The sequence below is a fragment of the Mobula hypostoma genome, chromosome 13 (assembly GCF_963921235.1).
Source record: "Mobula hypostoma chromosome 13, sMobHyp1.1, whole genome shotgun sequence".
Lineage (NCBI taxonomy): Eukaryota > Metazoa > Chordata > Chondrichthyes > Myliobatiformes > Myliobatidae > Mobula > Mobula hypostoma.
The window spans coordinates 52387775-52400858 of NC_086109.1; the positions used below are offsets into that span (position 1 = coordinate 52387775).

Sequence of the window (13084 nt, forward strand, 5' to 3'; positions counted from 1 at the left end):
TTGTTGGAGAAAGTGCACAAAAACATGAGACCAACCAGATGGGATTAGAGGTTCAAATGGTTCTGTTTATTATAATAACGAAAGGGGAGACTAACAGTCGTTGCAATATTATAGGCTGCCGTATCAATTTTTATTTTGAGATTCTCCAACTTGAGAATTGGCAGCAAACTCTCCCCACCATCGAGAGAAAGAGAGAGAGCGAGAGAGAGAGAGAGAGAGAGCGAGAGAGAGAGAGAGAGAGAGAGAGAGAGAGAGAGAGAGAGAGTGTGATTTTCCAACTACAGAGACCTCCATCCACTCATCCACCACATTGGTTTGGAATTGGTTGTCCTCTGCGCTCGACCCTGGAGGCACCATCTGGAGAATGTTGGAAAATGGTCAGCTGGTGAGATCGTGGAGCGGAAAACTCATCCACTGTAAAAAAAACACGGTTTGAGTGCCATCGACCCTTAGGACCTTGATGAAACCCAGCCACCTTGAAAAGGGAAAAAAAGAGATATTAAAGAGAGGAATTTAAGCTGTTTCCATGATGAGCTTGAAGAGGCAATGATTTGGCTCCATCTTACCTCCATGCATGGGAGTTAGGGTATCAATGGTGAAGATTAGGACCAGGTAATTATTGAAATGATGGAGGGCATGAAAGGTGTTCCCAGCGTAAGTGGGAAGGACTGAACTGATATGTAGAAATGAGTATGGTGGAGAAACAGCAGGGAAAACAATCAATAGATCTGCCAGGACAACCCTTCTTTTATTTCTAGGTCCTACCCATGTTGCTCTATTGGACAATTTCTTCAGGATATCCCCTCTGTCTACTACTGTAATTTACTTTTTTAGTAGTATTTCTCCACTTCCCCCTTTGCATCCCCCTGAGGCATACCTGAATCTCCCTTACTTTTAAACATAAAGCTTCTGGTGCAGCTCTTCACTCGACTATATTTCCATGACTGCATGATTGCAATAACTTTATAATTCTGAGTACTGAACCAAGCTCATCTGACTTCATGTGAGACTCCTTTGTGTTAGCATAAATGTATTTGAGCCTATCAGACCCCTGCCATTCTCTCTAAACGGCCTTTTTCAGCTTTGCCTACTGAACGTACTTCATCTATCCTCTACATTTAGGCAATCTTCCCACCTGTCACATGGTTACTGAGTTTCCCATTCCTCTGACAGATTAGTTAAACCCTCCTGAGTCGTGTGAACAAACTTCTTCACAGGGATATAGGTTCTCCTTATTCCTTCAGTTTAGTAAACCCATGCTTCCTACATAGGTCTCAACTGGTTCAAAGACAGTCCCAATAATTAATGTACTTAAAGCGTACCTTCCTGCATCAGCTCTTCAGCAGCACTTTCATCTAACTCTTCTCTTAACTAAACAAGGTAAAATGCTGAGGAGGAAATAGATTAGGTTAATAGGAGAAAACAGATCTAGAAATAAAAAGTTAATTTTGGTGTCGGTTCTGGTGCTAGCCCCCATTACATCAGAATGGATGGCTATGTTCGGAGCCAAAAGAGATGGGGAAGATTTTGAACAATTTCTTTTCTTCAGTATTCACTAAGGAGAAGGTATTGAATTGTGTAAGGTAAAGAAAACAAGAAGGGTAGTTATGGAAAGTATGACGATTAAAGAAGAGGAAGTACTGGCGCTTTTAAGGAATATAAAAGTGGATAAGTCTCCGGGTCCGGACAAGATATTCCCTAGGACGTTGAGGGAAGTTAATGTGGAAATAGCAGGGGCTCTGACAGAAATATTTCAAATGTCATTAGAATCGGGGATGGTGCCGGAGGATTGGCGTGTTGCTCATGTTGTTCCATTGCTTAAAAAGGGTTCTAAGATTAAACCTAGCAATTATCAGCCTGTGAGTTTGACGTCAGTGGTGGGTAAATTGATGGAAAGTATTCTTAGAGATGGTGTATATATAATTATCTGGATAGACAGGGTCTGATTAGGAACAGACAACATGGATTTGTGCGTGGAAGGTCATGTTTGATAAATCTTATTGAATTTTTTGATGAGGTTACTAAGGAAGTTGACAAGGGTAAAGTGGTGGATGTTGTCTATATGGACTTCAGTAAGGCCTTTGATAAGGTTCCACATGGGAGGTTAGTTAGGAAGGTTCAATCATTAGGCATTAATATCAAAGTAGTAAAATGGATTCAGCATTGGATGGGGGACACCAGAGAGTAGTGGTGGATAACTGTGTGTCAGATTGGAGGACGGTGTGTAGCGGTGTGCCTCAGGGATCTGTACTGGGTCTAATGTTATTTGTCATATATATTAATGATCTGGATGATGGGGTGGTAAATTGGATTAGCAAGTATGTAGATGATACCGAGATAGGTGGCGTTGTGGATAATGAAGTAGGTTTTCAAAGCTTGCAGAGAGATTTAGGCCAGTTAGAAGAGTGAGCTGAAAGATGGCAGATGGAGTTTAATGCTGAAAAATGTGAGGTGCTACATTTTGGTAGGACTAATCAAAATAGGACATACATGGTAAATGGTAGGGCATTAAAGAATGCTGTAGAACAGGGAGATCTAGGAATAATGGTGCATAGTTCCCTGAAGGTGGAATCTCATGTGAATAGGGTGGTGAAGAAAGCTTTTGGTATGCTGGCCTTTATTAATCAGAGCATTGAGTATAAGGGTTGGGATGAAATGTTGAAATTGTATAAGGCGTTGGTAAGGCCAAATTTGGAGTATTGTGTACAGTTCTGGTCACAGAATTATAGGAAAGATGTCAATAAAATTGAGAGAGTACAGAGGAGGTTTACTAAAATGTTGCCTGGGTTTCATCTCCTAAGTTACAGAGAAAGGTTGAACATGTTAGGTCTTTATTCTTTGGAGCGTAGAAGGTTGAAGTGTTTAAAATTATGAGGGGGGATTGATAGAGTTGATGTGGATAGGCTTTTTCCATTGAGAATGGGGGAGATTCAAACAAGAGGACATGAGTTGAGAGTTAAAGGGCAAAAGTTTAGGGGTAACATGAGGGGAAACTTCTTTAGTCAGAGAGTGGTAGCCGTGTGGAATGAGCTTCCAGCAGAAGTGGTTGAGGCAGGTTCGATGTTGTCGTTTAAAGTTGAATCGGATAGATATATGGACAGGAAAGGAATGGAGTGCAGGTCGGTGGGACTAGGTGAGAGTAAGAGTTCGGCACAGACTAGAAGGGCCGAGATTGCCTGTTTCCGTGCTGTAATTGTTATATGGTTATATGGTTATATACTTCAAAATCTCACTCAATAATTTCAGTAAGGGATCAAGTGTGATATATCTGAGTCTGCAGATACAGATGATACAAAGCACTGTGTGGTGTGAAAAGGAACCGAAAGGCTTCAGAGAGACATAGACAAGCCAAGAGAATGGGTGAAGATATAGAAGTTGAAATATGAGATGGAAAAATGTGAGGTCATCCACTTTAGTAGAAAAAAACAGAGTGACAGAGTACTTTGTAAATTATTAGATGCTGATACTCTGAGGGATATGGATGTCCTTCTGCAAGAATCACTGAAAGTTGACATGCAAGTTCAGCAAGCAATTCAGAAGGTAAATAGTTTGCTGTCCTCTGAGAGAAGAGGATTCAGGTCCAAGAAAATAAACTGCTTGCTGCAATCATACAGAGCTCTGATGAGATTAGATCTTGAGTATTTTGTACAAGTCTGGGCTCCCTTCTCAAAGCAACAGAGAGAGCATTGCTAATGTTCACCAGGGTTTTTTTCTCACCTAGTGGTAGTGAATCTATCAAGGGCTCAGTCATCAAGTATATTCAAAATGCTGCACATCAAACAATCCTGATAGCATTCAATGGATTGTCAAATACAGCATTCAGAATCAGAATCAGAATCAGGTTTATTATCACTGGCATGTGTCGTGAAATTTGTTAATTTAGCAGCAACAGTTCAATGCAATACATAATATAGGAGAAAAAAATAGTAATAATAAATAAATAAATAAACACATTACAGTATACCTATATTGAATAGATTAAAATCATGCAAAAATGGAAATAATATATATTAAAAAGTGAGGTAGTGTTCAAGGGTTCAATGTCCATTTAGGAATTGGATGGCAGAGGGGAAGAAGCTGTTCCTGAATCACTGAGTGTGTACCTTCAAGCTTCTGTATCTCCGACCTGATGGTAACAGTGAGAAAAGGGCATGCCCTGGGTGCTTGGGGTCCTTAATAATGGACGCTGCCTTTCTGAGACACCATTCCTTGAATATGTCCTGGGTACTTTGTAGGCTAGTACCCAAAATGGAGCCGACTAAATTTACAACCCTCTGCAGCTTCTTTTGGTTCTGTGCAGCAGACCCCCTTACCAGACAGTGACGCAGCTTGTCAGGATGCTCTCCATGGTACATCTATAGAAGTTTTTGAGTGTATTTGTTGACATACCAAATCTCTTCTAACTCCTAATGAAGTATAGTCGCTGTCTTGCCTTCTTTATAACCATCGATATGTTGGGACCAGGTTAGGTCCTCAGAGGTCTTGATACCCAGGAACTTGAAACTGCTCACTCTCTCCACTTTTGATCCCTCTATGCGGATTGATATGTATTCCTTCGTCTTACCCTTCTTGAAGTCCACAATCAGCTCTTTCGTCTTACTGATGTTGAGGGCCAGGTTGTTGCTGCAATACCACTCCACTAGTTGGCATATCTTGCTCCTGTATGCCCTCTCCTCTCCATCTAAGATTCTACCAACAATGCTTGTATAGATTTATAGATGGTATTTGAGCTATGCTTAGCCACATAGTCAGGGGTAAAGAGGAGGAGATATTATCACCAGTCTGCATAGATTGTGGTCTTCCGGTTAGGAAGTCGAGGATCCAATTGCAGAGGGAGGTATAGAGGCCCATGTTCCATAACTTCTCAATCAGGATTGTGGGAATGATGGTATTAAATGCTGAGCTATAGTCGATGAAGAGCATCCTGACATAGGTGTTTGTGTTGACCAGGTGGTTTAAAGCTGTGTGAAGATCCATTGCGATTGTATCTGCCGTTGACATATTGTGGTGATAGGCAAATTGCAATGGGCCAGGTCCTTGCTGAGGCAGGAGTTCAGTCTAGTCATGACCAACCTCTCAAAGCATTTCATCACTGTAGATTTGAGTGTTACTGGGCAATAGTCATTGAGGCAGCTCACATTATTCTTTTTAGGCTCTGATGTAATTGTTGCCTTTTTGAAGCAAGTGGGAACTTACACCCATAGCAGTGAGAGGTTGAAAATGTCCTTGAATACTCCCTCCAGGTGGTTGGTCAGAGCCTTACCAGGTACTCCATCAGGACCTTCCGTCTTGCGAGGGTTCACCCTCTTTAAAGACAGCCTAATATCGACCTCTGAGACAGAGATCACAGGGTCATCAGGTGCAGCAGGATCTTCACAGCTGTAGTTGTGTTCTCCCTTTCAAAGCAGGCATAGAAGGCATTGGGTTCATCTGGTAGTAAGCATCACTGCCATTCATGCTACTGGATTCAATAACCTCTTCAATAACCTGATCAATAAACTCTTCAGCATATTTGAATAATTAGTTTACATATTATATTTCATTTACTCATATGCATTTTCAGATCATTATTTTAACACCTAATAAATCTGGAGGATCACAATACACAAATGAAGGGAATAAATAGCACACTTCTCTGAAATTCTTTTTTTTCTGAACAAGAATTGAAACTTCTCAGCCATTGTATACAAATTGTAACTCAGATTGAAAACAGAAAGCACTGCATTTTGAAGTGAACAAATAGTCTGTAGTATGTTCAATTACATCAGGCATGCAAATCCTAATTCCCCAGGATCTGCCCTTGGTGTGCTTTTCCAGTCCCAATTGACTCTTTTCCCGAATGATTTTAAACACCTAACAATTGCAGCACCTGCTGCTCAGTGATGGTGTTTTATATTGATGGATTTTAAAATGTAAAAATATCTTGTTCAGGCATTTTGCATTTTTAACCAGTTATTGCTTCAGGGTTTAGTACAATTTATAATTTCATTCCACAAATTAGTATTAAGGTCTGAAAGCTAGACCTCTGGAATTAAATTCTGCAGATGAAGTATAATGAGGCAGAATACACTGAAGCTGACACAGCATAATAAAACATTCACTTGGTAGACATGATCTAAGCTATTTTATGGTCCAAAATTGTCTTTTAAAAGTTTACCACATTTCGGTATTTTGCACACATAATATAAGAAAAGGGGTCAAGATCTGAGGATTAAATTTGGATAACTTGGCTAACAACAGTAGGAATTTCATAATCCAAGTGTAGGTTTTATTAAATCTGGAAATACCAAGTATTCCTTAATTAAACAATGTTCCAAATTTTTCTGCTCTTTTCTTATTTACTTCACATTCTAATTAGTCATTCTAATTAGAAGCTAGACACAGTCCCCAGGCCAGAGTAGTCTGTCTAGGTATCAATGATGGTTAGCATGTTGTCAGTAGGCACAGTTGGAAGATAGGATGGCCCTTTGGGCACTCGTCCAAGCATCCTGCATCAGCAAACCAGGGCCCTGGCGGACTGGAACTCTGCCACTGGCTTCACCATGGAAAACAACAGGGGGGGAGTAGCCATGAAGCACATCAAAGGGTGACATACCATAGCAGAAGGGCTGTGTAGATTGTGGGACAGTTTGGACCAAAGTAGATACTTCTTCCATGTGGAAGGGTTAGAAACAGCAATGCATCACAGAAACCTCTGCACTTGCTGATTAGCTATTTCTGACTGGCTGTTGGTCAGCAGATGACAGCTGGAAGACAAGCTCACTGAGGTGTGGAGCAAGGTGCAGAAGGTTAGCCAGAAGCAACGGTCGAAATGTGGGTCCTCAGTCCAACAAAATGGTCTGAGGGAAACAGCGGAGGCAAACTACTGTACATGTTGGAGAACCAGGCCACTGTCTTAGTGGCTGATGGAAGGTTGGGGAGGAGAATGAAGCGGGCTGCTTTAGAGAACCAGTCCACCACTGTCATGATTACCAAGGTGGCAAATCCAGATGAAATCCATAGAACCACTGGCATCAGGGGACCAGTCGAGGCCAAGGGAACCCAGAGGGTCTCTAGCTGGAGGAATTGGACAAGGCACGTTGAGGATAGGCAGCGACAAATTGACATACATCTGCTATCATGGTGGGCTACCAGAACCAATATTGCAGAAAATCTAGAGCCTGTCTTCCACTCATCTCACTGGCAGATGCAGATCAGGTTGTATGTGCTCCATAGATCCAGTTTTGTGAAGACGTTGGTCTCGTGGAGTGTTTCATCAAGGGGAGAAGGCAGCGGTTCTTAATGGTGACTTTGTTGAGTCCACGGTAGTTGATGCAGGGACTGAGATCCCCATTTTCTTTGACAAAGAAGAATCTTGCACCTGCTGGAGACTTGTCATGGGCCCTCTGGGCCTTTGTGGCTTGTCGTAGAATGTTGGGCTTCGAAGTTTCGAGCACCTATATTTGCTAAATGCTATAGTTGTTAAGCCCTGGTGCTGCCTTCTCAAATTAGTTGTGACTGGCATGTGTTTCCTGCATTCTATGAGTATTTAAAGGGGACTCTTGTTTAGCATCATAGTGGAGTCCTTGTGCGTTTGTGGAGAATGATTGGTCTGGCGGTGTCGCTTGATTGTGCCTCCATTGCTCTGTCAGTATTCCTATGTCTAACCTCATTTCCTTTTCTGCATGGTAGGCTGCTGTTCTTCTGCACCTGGGTCAAGTCATTGCCAGTGCCCACCGTGACAGGGTCTGCAGTTCCTCTGCATTTGGGTCCAACTCCTGCAAGCGTGTGCCATGACATGGTTGGATGAAGCTGTGCTCTGGTGCTTCTGCAAAGTAGTCATTCGGATTGCATCTCAGGAGGAGAGAGGGAGAACAGACAGCCCTGGGGAGGGGTGGTGCCTGGGAGGAGGTCAATCATGCAGTTATCTGGTCTGTGAGGTGGCAGGTTGCTATCTTCCCTTTTATTAAAAGCGATCATTAAGTCATGGTATTCCTGTGGGAGTTTGAGAGTTTCCTCTGTCTCTACAGATTTACGAGGTGAAGTCAGCTAAAGTTGCAGGCAGGTGGTCCAGCACATGGGTCCCCGGCTCAGCAGTGAACTGGAAGCCCAAGCAAAGTGAGGGTTGTAAGTGGAGAGCCAGGGATAACCCAGCTTAAGAGCAGTGTTGGGCAATTCAATCAGGAGGAGGTGGTTGGACTTGCAGTGCTGTCCGATGTTCATGTGCAAAGGCCTTGTGCATGTTCTGACAATCCCAGATCCCTAGGGATGTCAGTCAATGGCCATGATGCAAAAGATGTGAGAGATAGGCTTGATAGCTGCCTGTCCAAAACGTTCCCTGCTGCGCTATAATACTCCAGAGCCTCCTGTGTGAATGTGGAGGAGGGCAGAGAGAGTGAGTCGGACTATGGCACTGGAATGAGGGGCTGGGGGAAGCTTGACAGATAGACGGCCCCTTATCTGGTGAGCATTTGATGTGTGGTGATAGACAGCTCCGCAGTAAGTGCTCAAAGTTGTTTCTCCAGCATTGCTCACGCTCTTGGAGCACTGATGGTGAGGGTCCTGCAGCCTGAAATAGTTCTGGCAATGTTCTGGCTGATGATCTGAGAGTCATTCCATAAGACACTTGTCAATTCGGAGGGCCAGAATGATGAGGCTTTCAAGGTCATTGGGCATCTCCTGAGAATATAGCTCATCTTTCAAGTGCTCTGAGAGGCCATGATGGTAATGGGCTAGCAGCACTTCTGTATTCCAGCCGCACTACACTGTAACCCTCCTGAATTCCCTGGTGTAATTCAGCACTAAACTTGAGCCTTGATGCAAGTGAAATACTGATCCACTGCCACCTTTCCACTTCCTGGCTGGTCAAAAACCTAGCACATCTCAGTGGTGAATTCCTCAAATGTATTGAGAATGGTGGTTCTATTGCCCCAATTAGTAGCAGCTCAAGTCAGAGCTCCTTCAATCAGGAGAGAAAAGACAAAGGTAATCTTGGCTTCGTCCGTAGAATACAGAGATGGTTGGAGCTCAATGAGTAAGACACACTGGGACAGGAAATTGCAGCACTGGGTTGGGGGATCCTTCAGACTGTTCAAGCACTGGAATCCAAGGCTCCAAGGGAAGAGGTTCATTGGTGCAGGGTGGCTGTTGATTGAGAGTGGTGTACAATAGTTTCCTGCTGCTTCAGGATTGTGTGCTCCTGTTAACAGATGACTTCCTTTAGGTGAGTATACTGTCCTGTCCTGTTCACTCATCCTGTCAGGGAATGTAGAGGAAGCTTGATCCAAGAGCAGAACCATAGAGACAATTTAACAGTAGAGTCTGCTTTACTAATAAACTGCAAACTAACAAGCCACAAGGGGCACGAAGCAAGAACAGATATTTAAAACACAAGGCAATACCTTAACTGAAAGCTAGAAGTAACTGGTTCAGGCCAGCTGGTTTGAAGAGTGAACAAAGGCTGAGATGAGAGCTGGGTTTAAATGGGCTGTAGGCAATGAGTTGGAGATAAGTGGCAGGAGATTCCTTTAGCTGGGTGGAGACTGGGAAGTCCCTTTCTGTGCTGTAAACAGATTTAATTTGAGCAATCACCATAGATATGCAGAATTCAATAACAAAGGAATGTTTGTGACAGCGTATTCTGAGCAGGTGAGTGAATCAATTCAGCAAGAGTCACGGAACTTATTTGTTATTTACATTAAAAAGTTTATAGTGTGAAATCCCGTTTTAAGTGCAATTCTTGATCGCAACAGCAATAAAGCTTCATATGAGAATCTCTTCAGAGAAGTCACATTATACTGATAGACTCAGTAATTTAAATCGTTATCGAAAATAAATCTTCTATCTTCAGTGTCTGTCTTTATGAAACTATAAACGGAATAATGGAAGGCGTAGAAATACTTATGCCGTTTTAAAGGGACAAAACCAAGGCTATTTCATATTTTCTAAGGTGTTGGACCTTCAGGTTCCTGATAAACTGGAAAGACTCCATGGATTCCGCCCACAGATGGAAGTGATTGGTGAAAGGGAATAATTTGCGCCGACAGCTACGGCTGATTGGCTGTTCTTTCTGTCAATCATTGAGAGACGGCGGCTCCAGTCGGTCAGGCTGGGGGAGTGCGCAAATAGTTGAACAGCGCGAGTTGAGCGCGCCAACATGTTCCTGTTATGTGTGAAAGGTAATTATGCAGAGCTGGCGACAGTCGGACTGTTTTTTTGTGTGTCTGGTGAAGGGTGTACTAGGTCCTTTATATATTACTGCACCGGGTTTGTTTTAGAACTGGTGTGAGTGGAGATGATAATTCTTCACGAAGTTTGGATGCCCGTGTGTTCATTTTGTGCTTTCTGAAATTAGTTCCACTCCTTCACCCCGGTTCGTGCCCCTGTTGGCGAAGTGAGTCCGGTGCGGATGGAGGGTCAGACAAACCCCAGGACGTGCACTGCATTTTGCCCAGTCCGGGGTTGGATGAGGAGGGCGTATCCCTATCGACGCAGAAGGGGGTCGCCTTTCCAGGCGTGTATGGTGTCGTTGGCACAGACATGAACGGTGGAGCTCAATGTTGTGTCAGTTGTACCTTGGAGTAAATAAAGTTAGCTTTTGCTTTTTTAAAGTAAAATATCGCATTTATATATCAAATACCCTGGTTTTGGAAATCTCCAAAGTACTCATTGTCCAGGGTAGGAATGTTAGAAACATGAAGAATCTTGCAAAAAGTGATCTGAAAAACATTTTTGGTCGTGGTAGTCAGAGATCAATATTGACCAGGAGTATGGGGAGAATCCCCTGCTCATTAAGAGCTACATAATGCAATCTTTTATCTACTTAAGACTGCAGAGTGGGTCTCAGTTTGATGTTCTATCAGGTAGTTAAGTACCCCTCAGAATTGTGTAGAGTATAGGAAGAGATTATTGTCTGGGTAAATTACCAGTTGTAATTCATTCCCTAGCAATAATGCTGCTTACATGATATAATCTGCCTTGGAAATATGTTGTTATTGCCCTTATTGGTGCAAATTGCTACATGTATGTGCTTAGAATTGAACAGGGAACCTACAAAGACTTGGGGTAAATCTAGTACTAGTAGACCACATAAGTAACATAATTGTAAGTTTTTTTTCCCCCGGTTTTACTACTTATTTGAGTGTTTTACTGATCCAAATGGAAAAATATTGTAGACAATGTAGAGGGTCATACAAAAATTTATTACATTATGGTATTGAAACAGGTTTTGCATTTTATCAGCAAATCCATACCAATCAAGTTGCTCACTTCAGCTAGTCCCATTTGCTCATGATGCTCTAAACCTTTCCTAAGCAAATATTTTCCACATTTAATTGTTCCTGCTCCATTTCCTCTGGCATTCATTCCATATCATCTTAGGGAAAAAAAATCCCCCTCAGGTCACCTTGAAATCTTTACCCGCACACCTTTTTAGGACTGCCTTCTAGATTTGTATAACCTTTATAAAACAAAAGAGATGGTTGTTGACTTCAGGAGGACATGGAGCAACCACTCTCCGCTGAACATTGACAACTCCTCCGTAGAGATCGTTAAGAGCACCAAATTTCTTGGTGTTCACCTGGTGGAGAATCTCACTTGGTCCCTTAACACCAGCTCCATAGCAAAGAAAGCCCAGCAGCGTCTCTACTTTCTGCGAAGGCTGAGAAAAGTCAATCTCCCACCCCCCATCCTCACCACATTCTACAGAGGTTGTATTGAGAGCATCCTGAGCAGCTGCATCACTGCCTGGTTTGGAAATTGTACCATCTTGGATCGCAAGAGCCTGCAGTGGATAGTGAGGTCATCTGAGAAGATCATTGGGGTCTCCCTTACCGCCATTACAGACATTTACACCACACGCTGCATCCGTAAAGCAAACCGCATTATGAAGGACCCCACGCACCCCTCATACAAAGTCTTCTCCCTCCTGCCATCTGGCAAAAGGCACTGAAGCATTCGAGCTCTCACTACCAGACTATGTAACAGTTTCTTTCCCCAATCAGACTCCTCAATACCCAGAGCCTGGACTGACACCAACCTACTGCCCTCTACTATGCCTATTGTCTTGTTTATTTATTGTAATACCTGCACTGTTTTGTGCACCTTATGCAGTCCTGGGTAGGTCTGTAGTCCAGTGTAGTTTTTGTGTTGTTTTACATAGTTCAGTGTAGTTTTTGTATTGTTTCATGTAGCACCATGGTCCTGAAAAACGTCTCATTTTTGCTGTGTACTGTACCAGCAGTTATGGTCGAAACGACAATAAAAAGTGACTTGACTTTAGGAGGAAGACTGTGACTATCTACCCTGTTTATGCTCCTTATGATTTTATAAACCTCTATAAGGTCACCCCTCTGCCTCCTTGTAACTCAAGCCATTGAGTCCTTGACATATCCTTGTGAATCTTTTCAACACCCTTTGTAGCTTAATCACATCTTTGATTCTTTATGATGATAATATGCTTCAAATTAGACTCCTTGCAGGTCTCCATAGAGCATAGTACAGCACAAAAACAGGCCCTTCAGCCCCCCAATATTGTGCTGAACTAATTCAATTTGTAATCAAGTGGCTAACTAAATTAATCTCATCTACCTATACCATATTCTTCCATTTTGCTGAGATTCATGTGCCCATCTGAAAAGCCTAATATTTCTGCCTTGATTACCAGAGCATTTCAGGCACCCACCATTCTGTCTTTTTAAAAAAAAACACACAACACCCCTCATATCTCCATTGAAATTACCCCCTCATCTTAAATTTCAACCTTTGGAAAAAGATGATGTTTATCTATTCTATTTATGTCTCATAATATTATAGACCTCCATCAAATCTCTGCTCAGCCTCCACTGCTCCAGAGAAAAGAGCCAAGCTTGTCCAGCCTCCTGGTAACCCTCTTCTGCACCTTCTCCAAAGCCTGATATCACTCTATCTGCTCCCTTTCCCCTCCATTTTTATATACCTTCCATTCCTGCAACTTATCCTGGTGATAGTGAGTTCCACCTTCCTGCCATAATATTAATTTCTTACTAGAGTATTCAGTGATTTTGATAATTTTGGTCTCTTAATTTTGGGGCGGGGGGAATCTCTCATCAAAATACTTAATGTTTTT

The 13084-nt window shown here is 42.5% G+C and overlaps 1 protein-coding gene across 4 annotated transcripts in view; it reads left to right on the top strand.

Moving 5' to 3' along the window:
* The window catches only part of LOC134355592 (protein unc-13 homolog A-like), a 1022883-nt gene that overhangs the window by 47186 nt on the left and 962613 nt on the right, over positions 1–13084 (top strand). Inside the window, exon 1 of one of the 4 annotated variants that reach the window (XM_063065695.1) lies at positions 10089–10157. The exons of 1 other annotated variant lie outside the window; for it this stretch is intronic. In XM_063065695.1, the coding sequence (XP_062921765.1) occupies positions 10136–10157 (22 nt within the window). In that variant the 5' untranslated portion in view covers positions 10089–10135. Of the gene's footprint in view, positions 1–10088; positions 10158–13084 lie in introns of those variants that run through there. 2 more of the 4 variants (XM_063065693.1, XM_063065692.1) reach the window with 2 other exon arrangements.